This window comes from Labrus bergylta, chromosome 14 (genome assembly GCF_963930695.1).
Source record: "Labrus bergylta chromosome 14, fLabBer1.1, whole genome shotgun sequence".
NCBI lineage: Eukaryota > Metazoa > Chordata > Actinopteri > Labriformes > Labridae > Labrus > Labrus bergylta.
This window is the reverse complement of record NC_089208.1, coordinates 19,281,494-19,302,768: the sequence shown is the minus strand read 5'-3', so window position 1 is coordinate 19,302,768 and position 21,275 is coordinate 19,281,494. Positions and strand designations below refer to the sequence as shown.

General features: G+C 40.1%; 1 protein-coding gene across 1 annotated transcript; it reads right to left on the bottom strand.

Annotated features, from left to right (window-relative positions):
* Positions 1-801: 801 nt before the first annotated feature.
* hephl1b (hephaestin-like 1b) lies at positions 802-20,628 on the bottom strand. Its single transcript, XM_020639843.3, has 20 exons — positions 20,252-20,628; positions 17,511-17,755; positions 16,106-16,318; positions 14,448-14,666; positions 13,364-13,618; positions 12,559-12,730; positions 11,492-11,622; positions 11,250-11,381; positions 9,748-9,953; positions 9,400-9,535; positions 9,054-9,266; positions 7,017-7,233; positions 6,760-6,899; positions 6,530-6,655; positions 6,330-6,436; positions 4,916-5,150; positions 3,611-3,750; positions 3,099-3,252; positions 2,954-2,968; positions 802-1,239 (listed from the first exon to the last, which is right to left on the bottom strand). The coding sequence occupies exons 1-20, from the start codon at positions 20,422-20,424 to the stop codon at positions 1,151-1,153; spliced, it is 3,318 nt and encodes a 1,105-aa protein (XP_020495499.2). The 5' UTR covers positions 20,425-20,628; the 3' UTR covers positions 802-1,150.
* Positions 20,629-21,275: the final 647 nt, after the last annotated feature.

Below are 21,275 nucleotides of genomic sequence, written 5' to 3'. Positions count from 1 at the left end.
AAAGTAGGCTACGGTTTTTTTTCTCGAGGTTGTTTTTCAGTTCGCAGCCTCTTGTTTGCCCACTTCCAGAGCGCTACTCTGAAACAGTAATCATTATGCAAATCGATCACTCAGTGACCAACTGTGATCCTATCCTCATAAACACTGATGTGGTAATTAGGGCTGTTACTGTGATCAATAGGCCAGATTTAAGGCAAAAAAAAACGTGTTTCAAATGTAAATGCTCTCTAAATCTGTCTGTTGGGATGGGGGCATTTGACCCATCCACCATCGCAGATTAGTCAATCAGCCTGTTTGATTACCAGACAGAGGATTCCCATTCCCATTTCCAAACACTGACTTTAACTGCTTGTAATCACGATTGCAGTGTTTAATTTCCTGCCCCTTGTCAAAGCATTATTGATCTGATCAGCGCAGATGTCTGAGATATTTGCCACCAGATCACAGCTGCATGTTCTTGAGTGTGGTCACTGTTTTTATAGATTATTTTAATGTCATTGTAAATTGGATTCATTAAAACCTCCTACGTGTTTGAGACAAATGTACATTATGTATTCTGTATTTCTCTATAAAACAGATAATCAATTGATAAGTCAATCTTTTTTGAGCCCCCCCCCCCGCCCACACACACACACACACACACACACACACACACACACACACACACACACACACAAGCTATATGCCTTATAAAAAGAAAGTTGTTGTTTTATTAATAACATTTTTTTCAAATTGAACTAACGCCACCTTGTGGTGCCTTATGAGGCTAGCAGGCAAAAAAAACACCACGTCGATACAAAATAGTTAAGTAAATGTCTTTATTGCACATTTATTAATGTTACGAAATATTTGGTAAAGCTGTGCATTGCAAAAGCAGCAAATCAAAATGAAACACAGTGCAACACGCCAAAGAGGCAACATAGACACACATCTCAAATATAAAAGGCTTCTTGTTTTTCCTAATAAAATAAAGCAACTCTGAACTTTACATGTGACTGTACTTCTCTTTGATATACTTTGTCTAGCTTCGACTTTGCTTGATATTTACATAAATAACTTCCATGCAACAGTGATTTTGTCCCTGGATTTTTGAAGTGCATTAAAGACCACTGCTGTGGTGACACAGGCACAGATCAGAGTCGGAGTCCCTTCATAAGTGAAGTCCACCTACAGCCAAAAGACCGAGAGCCAGCGAGAACAGCAGAGTCTTTCTGGAGCCTTCAGTTCCAGCTGCTGCAGCTGAAAAGACAAGAGGTTTCAGAAATGTTTTCCCATGACATGTCGTAGAGTTAACAACAAAATCTCATAATCCTAAATGCAAAACCTGAGTCAAAACCTACTCTTTGTCTGTGCTGTATCTAAATGTATTTGTTGCATTTAGTATTACAAAATTGTTAAGAATGTTGAATGGGACTTTTTTACATGACACATTTTAAAAACAATGGAATTTAAGTAATCGTTCATCAAAGTTTAAATAGTCAAGAATGTATCTTCTGAACAACAACCTTCAAGTGTTGCAGCTTGAAAGAAGAGCTTGACCCAAATGAAAACAATTTCCCAATACTGTACCCACCAGGCAAAGAAAGATAACTTTCAACAAAACATTCCACATGCATGACTCAACAGCTCAGACTCAGCCTGATATCCACTGTGCAACTTCTGATCAGTGTTGAACCAGACGAGAGCAGTGAAAAGCATTATGTGACTGTGACCGTGAATACGTGACTATCAGTACTGCCTTCGCATGTTTGACCTATTAACCTATGAAACAAGCATGTTGAGTCATGCTGCTGTGTCTGCCAAAGATGTTTTTGTGTTGTATGAGGTTCCAGGCAGTCATTGGTTTCTTTTTGTTTCAATAAAACCTTGAAACATGCTACAATATAAACTTTGACAATATTCAGAGAGTAGCTATAAATATCGCAGTAAACATCGAGACTGCAAACATTTTTTGTCACCATGACATTTGTCAGTTGTAACTATGATGCTTCAGAGAGTTTTGAAAACACTCTGCACTTAAACTGCAGGACACACAATAATAAATGATATTTACCAAAACTAACACAAACATGATGGACTGCCCAAACAAAGCAAGTTTCATAATCCACTGATATATTGATGAGCTACACATAAATGAATGGAGAGGAATGCGAGTCTAAATGGAGAATCCAAATACACGATATGGTCCTCTAAAGTTGCACAAGGCAAAATAATAAGCTTTGATTTGCTGGAAACCCCATTCATTCGTCTTACACACACCCCATCCCTCACATCCCACCCCCACCCTGTACACATAATGAAATTATCCTTTCACGCAATCTAATACATTTTCAGATCTAATGTTAACTGCAGCCATAATTTTGCAAGCCCTCTCTAGATTGATCTCTCCCTGTGTGTGTATCTCTTCACAGAACGATGTGGATAAAGAGTTTCTTCCTCCTGTTTTCTGTGATGGATGAAAAGCTGGTATTTGGACAGTCATTGTCCTGTATTCACTGACTTCCCCTTTCACCTACCAGCCATGTCACCGATTGTTCAGTAGATATTATAATAAGCTTCCATACTTCATTGAATTTTGTTTTACCTTGTTATTCTCTTCAGATTATGTCTATCTATATTAAAATAATATCTCATCATATTCTCTACATATATGAAGAGAAGGGGCCTGTAGAGTTATTCATCTGTCCAGATATTTAGGTAAAATGATTCACTTTCAAATAAGGTTGAGATGGAGTAGAGTGTTACATAATATCTAAGATGATTTAAATTGTCTTTATAAGAAATCTTGATACAATAATATTTAATATTAAAGCCAAATTAGTGACAAAAATACATGTAAAAATAAAAAAAATATTAACAGAGGATTGAAATACTGTCATTAATTGTCCCAGGTTGGGCATGTGTGGTTCTCCAATAATCTGTGCATCATTTGATACCAAAAAACAGATCTTACCATTGGATGACTTTTCTGTGAAGAAAAAAAGGTAAGATGTTAGAAAAATGATCTTCAAAAGATGTTCTTATCAATATAAATATGAAATGAATGGATGTACCGGTACTTGTCATCTACACACATGCTCCTGCCCGCCCACACGTACCTTTGATGGTGAAAGTGGTCTCCATGCCAGCATGGATGTGGTCGGTCACATGACAGTGGAGCAACCACGTCCCCGGGTTCCCCGCCACCATCTCAATGGTCTGGAAAGTCCCGGGGAAGAGGTCGAAGACGTCTGCACGGTGCGTGCGGTCCGTCTTGTACAAACACAAACACGAAGAACGGACATGCAAATAGACACACAGCACAACAGTAAATCAAAGGAGAACACATAAAGGGAAATAATCTCTTGGAAAAGAAAATGTAAGAGGAAACTTCCTGTGTAAGAGGTTTTCATGCCAAGGTCAACTTCAGAATATTATGATTTGATTTAATCCAAACACCACAGTTCTACACCATGTGAATATATAAGGATGGGACATTTTCTATGCTGCTGCAAAACCTTCTGATAACACCTATACTTATCTTTATATAAGAAGATAAAAAACCTTTTCCTGGTTATTTCTTTAAATAAAAAATCAAGAGGTGTTCACTCGGATTTGGTTGCTTGTGTACCTTGTAGGTAAAAGTCTCAGCGTGGAAGTGAACGGTGTGCATGTCCACCTCGTTGCCCATGCCGAGCAGATACCAGTCAACCTTCTCGCCCTGAGTCATGACCAGTCCTTGCAGGTTACCGTACAGCTTCCCATTGATCCCTTCAAAAGAGACATTCACAGACACATAAATGCTGACACACCAGGAAAAGATATATATTTACATTTAGTATAAACATGTTCAAAGTTGGTTATACTGCTAATTTTACATTTACTGTGCATAGATTCATTTAATTAACTTGAACCTGTGTAAATTGTAGCGAGCGTCAGTGAACATAAATCATGTATTTAAACCAACGTTGTTATATAATAAGCAATTTTATATTTTTTAAGGATCCTTTGCACTCCTCACAATTGCTTCATAGTTCAAGTGTCTAAACTTGTTAGAGTTGTATTTCATTACACATACTTTTTTTTTTCAAGATATATTTTGGGGCTTTTTTATGTCTTCATTTTAGAGATAGAACAGTGCAAAGAGTCAGAAACTGGGGAGAGAGAGTTGGGAATGACATGCAGGAAAGGAGCCACAGGTCAGATTTGAACCTGGAACGCTCGCTCTCTAGGACTAAGGTCTCTGTACATATGGGCACCAGCACTAACCGTTAGGCTACCGGCGCCCCTTCATTATACTTTTTAATCTTTATTTACTGTATATCTGTAGGCCTCTTATAGTAAAATACTTTTTATGTTATGTTTTGTTGAGCTTTTTTTTCCTCTTCTTTCAAGGATGTGATCATTGGTTCTGTATTTAAAATGAGCTCTTATCATGATGATTTATGTCCAAGTGTTAGTTATTCTGATTAGTTTACATTTAATTATTTATTCAATTAAAGGTAAATGCCATGATTGACAGCTCTATTGACAAATGCAGCTCCTGCAGCACTGTGTGCACCAGATTAGCAGAGTAGACTATGAACCGAGAGTGAAAACCTAACAAAAACTAACACTGGAGTTATGAACTTTCTTTAACCACGAGTGTCTGGACCTTCCACACCTGAGGGATCTTTACCTTTATAGCGGTAAAAGAAATGTGAGTTTTTGTAAGTGAAAGGAGCCGGACTCCAATGACTTCGGCAGAGTTTTCTGCACAACTCTGGCTCCAAATGATGTAACCAGCATAATGTTAGCAACAGTCAAGGGGGTACTTTGGCTTCATATTTGTTAAACAGGATGAGGTGGAGATGTGTCATCCATCATTATACTGTAAACAGTAAAAGGGTACACAAACCTAACAAAAAAACAAGTAATTCTGAGAACTTATTCTCACCATGCATCAGGTTACTCTCCTCAAAGTCCTCATCAGGCCTGAAGGTCTCAGGGTCTACGCCGAGGTACGTTCTGATGTTGTCCTCCAAGTACCAGGACTGGTTTTCATCATGCACCATAAAGAGCAGAGCAAACTCCTTCTCCACGTCTGCTCTCTGCCTGTCGGACCCCACACCGTGCTGCAGAGTCCCAGGCCTGCAGACCACCAGAGGTCCCAGGAGACCACTGTACAGATCCTGCACACAAACAACATGTAAACCTCCCACTCAGACCTAAACATCCAAGTGTATACAATCCTTTAACTTCAACAATAAATTGTGTTTTTCTTCTGTTACTGTGACTTCACATCCATTTTTGTGAGTAGGGAGAGGGTGAAGGAGCTCACATGGAGGGTCTGGATGCGGTGTTTATGTGATTTCAAAGTGTTGTACAGTTAAGTAGACGGTTGTAAAAACTAAGCAGCATTAACATCAGAGTGAAATTATGTTTTTGAAGAAATTGAAGTGATGCCACCAATTTTGATGCTTAAAGAGGACATATTATACCCCTTTTCTACCTTTTAAAACAGTCCCCTGTGGTCTAAATGAAACATCTGTGCTGTGCTTTGGTCAAAATATAACATGAATCAAGCATCAGAGGAGGTTTGTGACCTTGTATAAACCAGCTCTCTCAGAACGCTGTGTTTTGGTGTGTGTGTCTCTTTAAATTCAATGAGCCCCCCCCTGAGTTTTCCCGGTAGACATCACTCATTTGTAGCAAGAATAAAAATGGCGGACCTGCACAAAAGTTTTGTTCTAGGCTCGGGATGGATTCCATGGGTGGAGATATCAGGGGAGGAGAGGGTATTTCCACTGTGACATCACAAGGAGAGCTAATTTGAAACAGAGCATTTTTCTCTGTGTTGCAAGACTTATGCAGACCACAAACAAAGGACTGGATGGGTTGATTTCATATTTTGTGGGTCAGTAGACACTCAGGTTACCCAAATATATTTTCAAAAACACTGTCAAAGTGGATTTTTCCTAATATTTCCACTTTAAATCTAAAAGTTATTTTGCCATCACAGCCACTCTGCTTTGGAGCGACCTGTCTGAGGAAATAAGGCTCACAGAATCTGTGACATCTTTTGTGTCCTTGTGATGTTTTCTTTTTGAAGGCATTGACTTTATATGTTCATATTAATGTATATTCACATTTTGTTTTTCTTAAATATTTTAATTTCAATTCTATCTACAGTACTTCACTTGTCATGTATTTTTCAGTCCTTCTTTCTTCTCTCTGCTGTATTTCTACATCTCTCTCTTGCTTAATCTGAATTGAGTTCCTTAATATCGTCTGGCCTTGTAACTCTTTGAACTCGTTTTTTTACAGGTGCTATAAAAAAGAAAGTTAGGATCGTTCTTTTAATGAAGTACCCTGATGAAATCAACGGTGGAGTAGTAGGCATATGAGATGCAGTTCGGATCAGAGACCCCTGGACCAGAGCTCTTAGGAATATCCCACGTCAACTCGATCACGTAGCCTAAAGGCAAGAGAACATGTAATAAGTATGAATCCAAAAGCCCCTGACAAGGAAGTGTCTTTTTTTGTGCATTTGCAACTACTTTATTCTCACCCGGTTCAACAGGAATGTGTGTGCCACTAGCTTGAACTCCGTGTGCGCTTATGGAGTACGGCCGGCTGGCTTTGTTCCTGAATGTAATCGAGATCTGCTCTCCTACCTCTGCTTTGATTATTGGACCTACAGAGAGAGAGAGAGAGAGAGAGGAAAACATTTCACATTCAGTCTTACCTGGTGTGGAAAAAAAAAAAAAAAAAAAAGCATGAAAGTGCTTCTAGTTTTACCAATAATCCCAAGGTGTTGTTGACAAGGCTGCCGTTTCTTCTGGACTCTGAAGGTGTCATCCGTGTATTCTTTGTACACCACCTTCTTGTAGCGCGAGCCAATTCTGTTTACCCCTTTCACCACAAATATGCTGCCAGGACTGGGAGACATGTACCAATTTGCTTCATTAAACAAACAGTAATAACTTTACCCACTAATCACAGACTGTGGCTCCGACACTGGAGTACATCATCCTGTTATTATGTTCGTCACCCACCTGTCCTCTGATGTGGCGTGGTGTTTCTCCAGCTCCCAGTGTCTCTCCGGTGAGTAGTCCCACTCGATTTCTTCAGCGCTGATATAATACTGCACAATCTTAGTCGGCCGAGTTGTTGTGGTCTTCAGGTGGCGTTGGGAACACTGGTCCACTCTGTACTGCTGCCTCATCCCGGCTGAGAAGTGGTCTGTTACTCTGCAGCTTACTTCAAATAAACCTGTCAGGAGAGGAGGACAAATGATTAGAGATGTGTTTGTCTCTTCACTCCAGACGTTGAAAGAGCACATGCTCTTTCAACAGTTTTTACCCACAGAACAGGTAACTGAAGATGAAGCCATACTCCATATCGCTTTGAGAGAACTTATTCTTAGTAGGACAGGAAATGTTGGTGCTTGTCTGGGTTTCAGTTGTTGCAAATGACCGCATGCTTGGTTAGGTAACTAAACACATCTACATTGCAAATGATCACACCTCCCTTGTCTTCCATGCAGTGTTTTGTGCTTGCAGAGTAACTTCTCTCAAAAATAAACTGGCTTTGCTTCTAGATTTAGATTTCCACAAGCAAGGATCTAGAGAGGAGGAAACAACGCCAGTGAGCGCAAACAAACTGCTTTAAGTGGACACACAGGGGCTGACGGGAAGTGCACAGAGGCAGAGTACTTTTTAAAAATAATTGAAGTTAATATATCGTAATCAACAACATCGACAGCTGTTCTTGAGAGTTCTAATCAGCATCAAAATCATCCCAAATATCATCATCATCAAAATCATTAAGTGCCTTCGTGTTCATGAAAGAGCTAGGTCTTTAGCTTTTTTCTTAAAGGTGCAAAGGGACTCTGCAGATGAATGGAGTTTGATAGGTCATTCCACCACTGGGGGGCGACAGAGGAGAAGAGTCCAGCTAGAGACTTAGGGCGCACTCACACTAGCAAAGTTGTCCGGTACCGTGCTTAAGCACCTGTTGTGAAGGTTGGATCAGACGCCTTTCATTGGCAGAGCATAGTGGGCGGGAGGGAGTCTAGACCTGGATGATAGTGTTTAGGTGAGGAGGAGCGTTTTTTTGTCGCTGTTTTGTAAGCGGGCAGCAGAGTTTAAAATTTGATGCGAACCAGTGGAGGGAGATGAAGAGTGCATTAACATGGGCTGTTTTGGGTAGGTTGAAGCCCAATCGTGCTGCTGCGTTTCAATAGTGCATGTAGGAAGACCTGCCAGTAAGGCGTTGCTGCAGATTTCTGTGCAGAATGATAACACCATCAACTTACTATTCAAGGAATATTTTTAAATGACCTAAAACATGAGTGTGGGAAATTTTTAGAAGGGTTTCTTTAACACTCATAATAGCCATCTCCTTTTCTTTGTTCATCTTTGGACTTTATGAATCCATAAAATGCCTTTGTATTGTAGAAATAACCATACATTAAGTCAGTGACACGTGCACAAGTCCTATCTGTTTATGTTTATGAGGCTGAGGCAAACTGGAAAAGGAAATTCCTCTAACCCAAATAGAGATGCTCTCTATTCCACATCTGCTGTTTTGTGTTTAAATGTGTTTATCTTTTGTCTGAGACAGTTTCAGACCATGTTGGTGATTTAGCCAAACTATATTTGACTCATACTTTTATCTCTAAAGCTAAATTAATCTAATTGAAGAAAAAAGGATATAACCTTGAAAAGTAGTCTAGAACTTGTTGTGTAGAATTTGTTGTGATTTATTGAGGAAATGTTCTTAAATGAAGCCTTCAAACTTATCTCAGGAAACTTTTACAAACATAAATAAGATAGTCTCAACATTTCCTGTTTCCATCGTAGTTCTGGATGTTATCTTGTTATCCACAGTTTGGAGTAGTGCATTTTACAGGATGACACATGCACTACAGGATGCTGTTAAAAGAATTAAACCAAGTTGGGCATTTTGTGTGTAAGTGTGTGTGTGTGTGTGTGTGTGTGTGTGTGTGTGTGTGTGTGTGTGTGTGTGTGTGTGTGTGTGTGTGTGTGTGTGTGTGTGTGTGTGTGTGTATGTGTGTGTGTCTGACTGACCGGGAGTGTTTGGCTGCATGGAGACAGCAGCGGTGGTGTGAGGGAAGAGGCTGATAGTGTCTCGTGTTGTGCTCTGCTTCTTAAAGGTGTTGCCTTCAAAATAAACACCATGGATGTCCGCCTCTGTGCCCAGGCCGAATGTGTACCACTGAACTTTGTCCCCGGCACACATCTCCAGTCCGGGAAGGTTCCCATACATCCGACCGTTTACAGCTGGAAGAGAGGGAAGATTCAAACAAAAGTGAACAAAAATAATAACCTGAAAAGGCGCTAAAATGATTATCAGCACAATGTAATACAGATAAATTAACCAAGTACAGTAAAAGAAATAAAACACCCTTGTTACCATGCATCAAATTGCTCTCCTCAAAATCTGGGTTGTCTGGGTTGCCGCCAAAAGTCTTGATATTCTCCTCCAAATACCAGCTTGAGTTTTCATCCATGACAGAAAAAAGGAGGAAGAACTCTTTATCCACATCGTTCTGTAAAGAGATGCACACACAGGGATGGAAAAAATCTTGAAGGGGCTTTCAAAATTAAAGCTGCCATCAACATTAGATTTATGAGATTGCTTGAAGGGATCATTTTATTGTGTGTGTGTGTGTGTGCGTGCGTGCGTGCGTGCGTGCGTGCGTGCGTGCGTGCGTGCGTGTGCGCGCGTGTGAGAGCGTGTAAATGGATAAAGAAGCAGCACCTGGGTCCCGTTCTCCCCCAGCGTTCCCTTCTTGCACACTAGCAGAGGCCCCACTAATCCTGAGTTGGTGTCTTTGGCAGGATCTGTGGCGGAGTAGTACAGGTAGGGGATGCAGGGAGTATCCGATGAAGACGGACCTTCTAACACCTGCCAGGTGTACGTGAAGTTCTGCCCCGGAGCCACGTGGGAGCCCGGCTTGTTGACACCTACACATCATTGCACAAAAACCCCCCCAAAAAACAATCACATCTGCTGTCCCATCTGATCATTTCTTTAAACTTGAGCTTACAACAAAAATACTTTGATAACTTTTTTACTGCTTCTGTTGGTGCGATGACTTTGGCCACGATTCATGAAATTATTTTTTGTGGAACACTCTTAACAAATTAAATAATATTGATTTATTTTGAAGTGATAATAATATGATGCAGGTATTTTAACTACCTATTTATTTACATTTAAAGCTATTCATGTGCTCCATTGGATTCTGCCTGTATGAAGGAATCCTCTGAATTATATCTGACGTCTTAGGACCTTCTCTAAGCGCACCCACCTCCATCTTTAGAAGTATTCTGACACATTAAATTATATAGTAAAATTGCATGGGCAGAAACCATGTTTATTTCAGTTACTACCAGACAGATTACTCGTCTTTATTTCCTTTGGTGACTTTCATTGACAAACTAAGGGGGCCCCCTTAAGGAGGTTTCCTACTGCCATTACAAACTCTGCACATTTGGAGCATCTGCAGTTTTAAAGTGTTAAAGTTAAGTTTTTTAGCCCTTGGGGGCCCCTTACTGGCCTGGGGCCCCCAGAAGTTGCCTTCCTTGCCTGTTGATAAGCAGTGCCTCTGAGCATGCTGCCGAAACACCAGGGTGACATTTTTTTAAAATCGGATCACACTATCGACACATGTACAGGACAAGAACAACAAATACATGTGTACTGCTTTGTCAAAAGTCAACACAAACAGAGAGATCCTCACAGGAGCTTCAACAAATACATGGTAACTGTATGTTCTGCTACACATTTCTGTGTTTGACTGGTGTGATAAAGATTAACTTTTTTCACTTACTCTATCCTTCTCGCTTCAGGGGTGTGTATGATCGTGTATATGAGCATATGTGTGTTAAATTATGAACATGTCAATGGAAATAATATATGTTTCAAAAGAGGTTTTGCAGCCAAGGTATTTTAGCTTAAAAATGCAGTTTTTCTTGTTCATTGGAATTTTATTCCAACACTTCCTAATTCAGAGCAGTTCATGCCAGACCTTTTAGATTTAACTATATGTGATTATGGGCTTTGAAGGTTTTTAATCTAAATATTTCATTAGCAAACATCTTAGTCATTGACAGGGATTTTTCTTCAGTCTGTAAAAAAATCTAAGCAAATGTAAGTCTCTGCCAAGAAGAAATGAAAACAATTGCCATAGCTTCTGACTTTTATTGCATCATGTGTTATTCTTCTTTGCTATTCAACAAGTTTCTGTGTCAACTCACCGTCCTCGTAGCTGCTCCCCTGGGAGTGTTTGTCATAGTGCAGGCCATGAGGCTGGATGCTGTAGTTCCTATCAGCTAAATTCATGAATGTCACTCTGAGAGTGTCTCCTTCCTCTGCCCTCAGGACGGGACCTGGACAACGGCAGAAGGATATCATGACCAGACAGGAGGTAAGAGGCAAGAAACCAGTCAGGTACACGAGACACAAAAGAGGAAGTGTGAGATGTCTTTTCTTTTCTTACCTAACATTCCTAAGTGTAAATCCTGTGGTTTCATTGTGGTGAAAGTATCATCTGTGTACTCTTTGTATATCACTTTCTGGTAAACACCTCCGATCCTTCCACCCTCTTTACCAAAAAAGATCTCGGATGCACTAAGAGAAAAAGGGGAGGGGAGGGAAAGAAATGAGGAACAAGAGAATGCAGGTGACGGACGTAGAGAAAGACTGACCCGGGTTGTAGTTTACAGTCTGCGGCCTGGATGAAGAAGCACTGTGTAATTTCTTACTACAGAAAAAGTCAACAGAGCAAATAGCTGGCCAGTCAGTCGGGCCTCACTGTGTCAGGACAGGCAACAATAACAAAGACACAATAACAACTGAGTCACTGCACCGCCATCCACATGCTTACTCTAGACACCACAGAACTGCCTCACCACAGGAACGACACGCTGCTGTGGAACCAGCCGCGTCCAGAGGTCTGGTATTACACATATGAATACACATAAAACTTTATTCAGATGTTTTTTTTTATGAACCTTAAAGGGACAGTACATTTTTATATGAACCTGTAATTATCTTTAGAGTCCATTAGCTCCCTTACTATTACTCCAAAACTACTATGGATGTATTCTCCAGATGTAAATAGTGTCCATGTGGTACATATTTGACTTTCAGACATATGATGCAGCTGTTTGTCTATATAACGCAGGGATTTAGTCTTCATACTGAGTGCTCGGTGACATTAATGTATATGTAATGTTTTACTAAGATTTTAGTGTAATACAACTTTCAGCTTTCAATTGACCCAAAACGTCATCCGCCCAAAAAGATCTGATTTTTTAGAAATAAGATAATTTATTGATCCTGGATGTTATTTAAACAGTTTTCTATAAGACTATACCTGTTGGGCAACAATAATGTGGAGCAATAACGATGTCTTCTAGGGTAAAATTGTGCAAAAAGATAGACTTAGACTGACTGATTGTAAAAGAACAGTTGAACTCACATCTTATCTCACAGCAGTCTTTGCTGTAATCTCTGATTGATGCAGTAGCTAGTCACTTAGAATCTCATAAAGTGTCCGCCCACCTGTCGGCCTCAGTTAGCGATACGTCATTGATCAGATCTTTCCCTGAGGGAGCGTAGTTCCACAAGACTTTCTTTGCTGCCAGGTAGTAATTCCTCACAACACCACCGCCCATCTCTGTGGAGCTGGCCTCACTGTCACAGGGCTTCACGACATAGAAGGCCTGCATCCCAGCTAGAAAAAAAAAAGACCCACATGTATGACAAATGACATGTATGAAGTATAAGCCTATCGTGAAAGTTGACCTTTAGAGCCTTAGGAAATTCTAATGGCTGGCAACCAACATGGGAGTCCAAAAGGTCAGGTTTAACAGTCTATAAAATAATAAATACTCTCAGGTTCAGTTTACACTTACTTCCTTGTGTTTTCCTTTAAAAATGAGGGCTTAGTTTAAAAAGCCTGACAGGACATGTAACCTATAAAACTACCCAGAGATTGATCTGTATGGTTAACATATTTGTATTTTACTTTCTTTTGTTCAGTTGACAAACAGGACTGAATAGGCTTTTATGCAGAGCGTGATATGATACAAAGGAAATGTATTTTCCAAGAGTCAACAATATTTATTTAATGCTGAGCAAGTATACGGCACATTCAGTTATTTGCTCAGTGGACTTTGACCCTTTTTAAAATACAAGACCCGGCATGTTCAGAGTCAAAAACAAGCCATTCTAACAAAATGCTTTGACAGAATAACAGAGGTGGACCTCACAGAAAAATGCATTCTTCCCTGTCAGCAATTCTGTACAACCAGCGAAGTCTCAGAGCAGGGAGGTCAACGCAGAGGATAAAGGTCAGATGCCCTACCCTGCAGGTGGTCATTAACTTGGCACGTCAGCAGCCACTTTCCTTCTGCTTTCGGGACCATCTCGGCTGTAGCAAACGTGGCGGGGAACAGGCTGAGGACGTCCGTGCGATGGCCTCGGTCCAGGAGAGTGTTCCCATGGAAGAAAGCAGAGTGAATATCCACCTCGTTCCCCATGCCAAACAAATGCCAGGCCACTGCACGGTGCTGACATAACTCGATTCCAGGCAGGTTACCAAACATGTAGCCATTTATAGCTGTCAAACAGAGAAAAACACAGACAGAGGAAACTAAAAAACAGGAGATTAATTTAGCCTGTAAACCTTGTTTTTAACACTTTGTTTCAGCATGACATTATTTGAAGTAACCAGTAACTCCCTCTTTTGGGGGTCTGAGGGGACTTCCATTAGAACTCAAAAATGTGAAAACAGAATATTTTGTTGTCAACTAGTTGATGGGTTGGCAGTCTTTTACATAATCTGGAATTTCTATGAACATATTTGGCACATAAATGCAGAATCTCTAGGCCAATGAGACAATATTTTAGTGTCAGTGGCATTTTGGTTTCTGTTTGTAGTCTTATTTTTATTGTGCACTTTATCAACTGTTTAAAAAAGCTGGACGACATGACAGCTGCCTAAAAGTGAAGGGTCATGGCAGGTACGGGTCATAAACTTTGTCTCCATCATGTTAACAGGTGTGGACATGGGTTAAACTATAGAATTAAAAAAAAAATCTCTATTTTCTCAATTTATGCCTGAGTTTTAACTTTTCTGAGAAGTTTAATTTTATTGTGTTATTGATGCCAAAAAGGGGTTAAAATGCCATGATTGACAGCTCAGTTGACAAATGCGGCTCCTTCAGTGTGGGTCAAAGGTCTAGCTGGACTTTCAAATCATGGCCAAGAAGTCTTAGCAGAAGACATTTACAACTGACGCTAGCTTAGATTTACTTAACTGGAAGCTCTTAAGAGGCTCATCGTGAGACTGGTATGTTGTATATGAGTTTAATCGATTAAACTTCCAGCTATTTCTTTTTATCTTTTAAATTGAAAATACAAACAACATTGTAGTACTTATCCCTCACCATGCATCAGGTTTGACTCCTTAAAGTCTGGGTCCTCTTGGTCCACCCCACTTGGATCACTGCAATTCTGAATGTTATCCTCCAGATACCAGCTCAGGTTTTCATCCACCACGTTGAACATCAGGAAGACATCCTGGTCTACATCATTTCTGGCTGAATCTACAACAGCACCTGGCTTTGTCTGACCCAGGACTGGATTGTTCGTCTCCTTCAGTATCCCTGTGCTCATAGAGAAAAATGAGATTAAGACCAACTTGTGGAACAGGGTTTAAAATGGTTGTAAAGTGCAGATAAATTAATATTTAAATTCAATTTAATCTATATCTTCTCATGTCAAACGTTGGAGTTCATCTGTGTTACCTCTCTGGTATTGATCGATGATCATTGCTTTTTTCCTGAAGCATTTTGTTGCAATTTTTCATTGTTGTCATTTAGTGCTTAAGGCCTGGCTGATACCTATAAAACTATCTATCCTCGTTGCTAAAATGTATTCATGAATCTTGGAACCACAGCTGCTGACTAAAGCAGTTTGCCAAAATGTCAGATAAGAGAATGAAACAAACAAGAAAAATGTAAGAACAGAAAGAAACAGGAACAAAAAGAACAGAAAACATAATTACAACACAAGAGCAGCCTATTCAGGACAAAATATTAAAATGCCAAAGAAGAATATTTTAAGAAGACACTTAAACAAGTCAACAAAGGAGACAGATCAGACTATAGAGAAAGGGGTGGTCCACAGTCTATGGGCTTTGACTGCAAAAGCATATCTTTAAGTGTAAAATTGGAGCAAGGGACTGCCAGTAGGCCCATGTCAGATGATCCCAGGGGCCTGGAGGTTGTGTGAGGGCTCAAGAGATCTGCTTTTAAAAACAAACAGCACAACCTAAAAGATGTTTAAAATGTCTTCTTGAAGTCGTTAAAGAGAGGATAGAATAGGGCTGATATCTTGAACCAGTCAGTAGTCTGGCAACAGTCTTTCTTTTTATTGCATCAGGAACAAGGAAGACCTGCTGATTTCAGTATAAACTAATTAAGAACAACAGGGCATGCAAGCTGAATAAGAGGAAATAAACAGTTTACAGCTGAAAAGAAAAGTTTGTTTCTCCCAGTTTTACTTGATCATCAAATTTAAATGGAAAGTTAAATGTTACTCCAGTGTTTGTTAACTATGACCTTCAGGAAGAGACCTTCAGTTAATGCAATATAGGGGACAAAAAAGTTTGTTTTTCTCAGAAGAATGAGCTGAGTGTCGCCAGTGTAGCAGTGTTAGGAGATGGTGTGCTTCTGGCGATGATTTTACCTAATGGGAGCATATAGATAAAGTACAACATGGGGCTTAGGATGGAGCCTTGCGGGACACCATAAAACAGATTACCTTGAGAGGGGATAAATTACCTATGTGCGCTGGGAAAGTTCTGTTATTGAGAAAGGATATGAATAAACTCAAAGCAGTGCTAATGGCTAAGGATCAGCTATGATTGTCTGATCAACAGTGTCAAATGCAGTACCGAGGACCAGTTAAATCAGACATACACAGTGAACAGAAACATATGTGAGGAGAAGGTCATGAAGTAAAGAAAAGAACTAAAAGTCATACATTTGATTTGGAACAAATAATACATACAGGGAGGTAACCTCACAAGTTATCTTCATACCTTTTTTGCAGGTAAGCAGAGCCCCGATAAGTCCCGAGGCGATGTCCATGGGTGCGTCTACATGAGAGTGGTAGACCCAGGTCAGGCAATTGGCATCATCGTCTGTGGGGGCAAATTCCGGTCTGACCTCCCAGCGGTAGGTGTAACTGCCTCCTGGTGGAACAGAGTCGTCCTTCTTCAACATCTTTGATGTCCCATCTGGATAGAGAGCCCCTGGTAGACAAATACAAGATGTTCATGCTGAGATCCCTTTGTGTCTTCTGAAGGCACAAGCTAAAAGCACTCTGGCTCAACAGCTCAATGGCTCTATTTTGCCACAGCCAAATGTATCCTAACTTTTTTTTTATCTGGAACGAATCTAAAAAAATATGAAGGGAAGAAGTGATTCATCATCTGCAAATGTCTAAATGATCACATTCTTAAAAGGAGGTATCACAGATCAAGGTCATATCCTTCTTCTCTTATCTCTGTTAAGCTTTCAGCCCCCACGTGTGCAACTGTGTGTCATCTATAAACAGCAAAATTACCTCAGTGTTGTTCTTTAACTTCTGCACTAATATGACTTGCCACATGACATGGTTGAAACAAAGTTGGCTGATTCTGATGCAGTTCCTCTGTTTTTACTCCTACAACAACAATTTAGTTTCAGTTTCAGTTCTCCGAAGACCCTGCATAACCCGGAGGCAGGATGCATCACCAGGGAAGAGTGGGGGAGGGGGCTTGTTGCAAAACAAAGAACAGCAAAGTTCACAATACTCAAGAGAAATATCTGGCAAGTGGACTGCAGTTATACTTCTTGCCTTTGAACGCCAGCATAAATGGACTCTTTCAGTCCGTATCAAATTTTGTTGTCCTTTGTCATGTCAGACTGTGGGTATCTTGTTATCAGCGAACGTCTGGCATTGAAGAAAAGGAGACACAGATGGCATACTTTCCTAGATATATAGGCTACACAAAGCCACAGTTTATGTGACAAGAAACTGAAAATGTTAGCCTACTTAGTCTGTGTTTCCAAATTGTCCTGATTCTCTGATGTATGACAAAACTTTATAAACTGTCCAATGAGGGAAATACCTTTATAACAGCTCTTGTATGGAAAAAAAATAGATATTTTTTTCCCAAGGAGAACCAAAAACACAAATAAGCCAACTCTGCTGTGGATCAGGACAAGAAAATTGTTATGTGACCCATGGAGCCTAAAACCTGATAACATGGCTTTGTTACTAAGAAGTGTACACCTTGCCAGAGCTACTATTCATTTTGAAAGGGAATCCATTTCAGTCTTCTTAGCGCAGTTTCAACTGCAGACTTATTAGTAACATGGCCAATTTTGTTATTTCAGATATCACCTTCTCTTATTCTCTATGTGTTCTCAAAGTATACATATATTATAATGCTACTTTACCCTCTGCATTCTTCTCATAGAAAACGCCATGGGGATGCATAGAGTAGTTTCTGCTTGCAAAGTTCTTCAGGTGGACCACAATGATGTCATCGACCTCGGCTCGCAGCACAGGCCCCAGGAAGCCCAGAAAGGCCGGCCGGGGGGCCAGGCTACTGTACGTTGCATCAGTATATTGTCGGAACATGGCTTTCTTATACACACTGCCAACACGCTGAGGTCCTCTTTCCAGGAATACAGATGCATGCCTGAGATACAAGTGGACATGGGAGATAAACACACAGCAGTGGTAACACAGAGGGAGAGCAGTGTGGAGGTGGGAGAGGAGAAAGAGACAGCTGTTAATCCTGTTTGTTGGACATTTCTTAAGGTTAAGGTCAGGGTACTGTCATATTATACAAAGCAGGATTGCACAATTGTCAATGACATGCAGTTTCTCTCCCTCTCTTGACACATGCATAGTCTTTAAAAAAATCCCAAATACATTCATAAAATTTGCAAGGACAAATTGAATGTGCACAAATATGGGTGGGATAAAAAATATCAACACATTTGGAAAATACAAAACTAGTCTGTGGAGAGCAAATGGGAGAAGCATTGAATGCTCTATATGTATACACAATAACATCACATTGTTAAAATTACTTATTTTTGTCAAGACACAAACTGCATGACTGTAACCCACCTTATAGTAATATAAAATACAGAAGAGGCGGTACCAGTATAGAAAGAAGTAGATGGCAAAGAGAGTGATATCACTGTATAGCTCACTTAGTAAGATTTCACAAAAGGCTTGGATCTATCTGGTGGATTATTTGACTTTAATTATAGATGTTACACAGGGGAACAAATGGCAGGTCTCTAACAATTAGACTTGTAATTATTGTTATTACAGGATTCTGTGGGCTAATAACCTGTTACTGGAGCTGTTGCCTACACAGTTTTTGCTACAGTATACTATATAACCCCAGCAAAAGGATGGACACAAAGCATTACCTTCACTAGATTCACAAATGGGTCGTATTGACAACTGTGCTGGAGGCCTGATGGAGGGGGTTTCATCAAAGACCTGATCGAAGTGATTTATTGATAACATGCAGCCTCCATCTCTCACTAATTGATCCCATTTAAACACGACTATGTGTGTGAGGAATTGGGTACTGCCCAACCATTAGCTAAACAGTTTTTTAGTTTCAGTGCTTAAACTCTGCAGGTAGACAAAATGATGGCATTACTGTGTTTCAAATATATATATTTACATTTTTGGAAATGTGCCTTATTTGGACAGGGAAGCTGAAGAGACAGGAAAAGTGTGGGGGAGAGAGAGAGAGAGCGGGGGATGACATGCACGAAAAAGCACCAGGTTCTGGAGTAGAACCTGTGACCAGAGCAACAAGGACTGTAGCTTGTTCATGGGGCGCTGCTCTACCTGAGCTAAACCAGCACCCATTGTTGTTAGTTGTAGAGGAGACAGCATGCATGTTAAGAATGACCTTATAGTATGTATCATGTCTGAAAACATACAAATGTCTATATATTACTGTATACCTGTTTTTATAAGGAAGGCCTTATTCTGTTTTTTTTTTTACTAGTTCTTCAAAAACAACCTCTCATCACCCACGTTTAGCAGGATGAGATTCTTACCTGTTAACCTTGTTATTGAAATATGATAATGATAATATATATTGAAAACATGTATATATTTGTCACTGGGTTAGGTCTGGAATTTCCAACATTATGTAAGGATGCAGCTGTTGCATTACACTTTAAAGTTACTCAGTTTTAAAAGAAGAGATAAAATGTGGCGCAATTGAAGCACACCACCTGTGTTTACACCTATCATGAATATATGATGATCATATGATGGTTGGCTTTACTTTCACATCTTCTCATACAAAAGATATATATACATACATTTATCTTCATGTTCAATTTTACTCTAAGGCGGCAAACATCCTCCTTATCTGTCATCAGTTAAATAAAAACATCTAACTGAATCTGTTTAAGGGCTTTTGGTGGATAAAGTTCATTGTCTTCAGTGTTTGTGTTGCAAATGTTGAAAAATCATTATAAACACAATCGGAGCCGGAAATAGTTGTCAGGCAGCCCATGCACAGAGAAATCTGTATAATCAGCCAGCTGGACAACATCTGATAATACTGACTATACAGCCACATGTGCAGGTTTAACTATTCCTTCAAATCAAACTTGCCAAACACAATGAAGTGTCTCAATTTGGATCCAAATCCTGGTTATTTTCAGACCTGGATATTTCTATTGCACCCTTTTACATCTGCCAGTTTATTCTCCAGCAACCTAACGTCTGTGTAAAATCCCAGCACTGTTAAGATGCAACCCCTTCTCCTGTTTTGCAGATGTCTTCGGTCAATGTAACACACAGCACAGGAAGCCTCTAATCTCATGAGGGAAGACCTTCAATCACTGTGAGTCTCTCAAATACTGTCATCTTTCCTGTGGATCTGATGCCAGACATCCGTGAAAGTCCACAACAATATAGAGGTCTAGACACTGTCACACCATGACACCATGACCCACTGTGGTCCTTCTGTACAACTTTACCACCAAAACGAGATTCTTGTCATCTTAGATGGTGGATCTTTCCGGTTTTGTCCCAGTACGTCCAGTCACTTTGCATTGTAAACACAACAATGACCGGAATAATACCAATCGTAAACTAGGCTACATAAGTCAACAAAAAAATAAATAAAGGCATCATTACTCACTCGTCATTTTCGACGTCTTTCCCGTTGAGCAGGTTTTTTCCACTGGGTGCATAATCCCACGAGTCCTCAATGATCCCCACATAGTAAACTCTCTCCCTGCTGCGCTTCCCCTCCGCGCCGGAGGAGAGAAGAAACAACAAACAACTCGCAAACAGCCCCGAATGCCAAGCCATGTTCACACGGTCGCTCCTCTGCTCACGGAGTGTTCACACAGAGTGGGGCTTTGGTTCAGGAGCAACAAGTGGAAACCACCGTGGACTCGTCCATGCAAACATGCGCGTGTATTAACAGCGCGCGCAGGAGTTTCAGCACTTATGAAACTCTGTGGAGGGAAACAGTCAGTCTATTCAGACAGAGAGCGGCGGCGCAGTGACCGCCTCCCCCGGTTATCACCCATAATAACCGCTCGGTGCTCTCGCGCTGATTATGATAAGACGTAGTTAAAAGTGACTCTTGGGAAATTAAAGGGTAATTGATCTACTTGTGCTAAAATGCAGACTCAAGCGCCAGGGGTCGTCTCAATTATCTGTCAATTTTCCAGAAGTGATGAGTCAGCATGTTAATAATCCGCTGGTCCCATGTGTGCAGGTTAGGCTATATGGATAGCCGGTTAAGATTTTTGTGGCACTATTTCAACCAATAAAGTGTTTTAAGCAATCGATACAGCCCAAATATTAACGATTTAGACCTTGAATTACCTTTTTTTTTTTTTAAATTTCCTGTGTCCAAAATGTTATTACAAATATATGATGTTTTTTTGTTTTTTTTTCAACATATTTTTATTAAAGCAAGTTCAAAACATACATTGCAATTGGGATGCAGTCAACATTTTTCTTTTTTCCTCAGAAACATTCAAAAACCTAGTATCACTTCGCCCTGTAAACAACCCTCCCAGACCAACAAATAGACCTCTTAGTTTAAAGACAAGAATAAAAGTGCAAGATTGGAAAACTCACAGAAAAAAATAAAAAATAAAATACAATAACCAAATAAAAACAAATAAATAAACGTGAAAAAATAGAAG

Bases quoted from the DNA above. Each gene is read 5' to 3' on its own strand.
- hephl1b (XM_020639843.3), bottom strand. From the start codon at position 20,424: ATGGCTTGGCATTCGGGGCTGTTTGCGAGTTGTTTGTTGTTTCTTCTC. The intron at 17,756-20,251 runs GTGAGTAATGAT...CTTGTATCTCAG, and splicing joins AAAGACGTCGAAAATGACGA to GCATGCATCTGTATTCCTGG. The intron at 5,151-6,329 runs GTACTTCATTAA...GTTTGTGTGCAG, and splicing joins CCACCGTTGATTTCATCAGG to GATCTGTACAGTGGTCTCCT.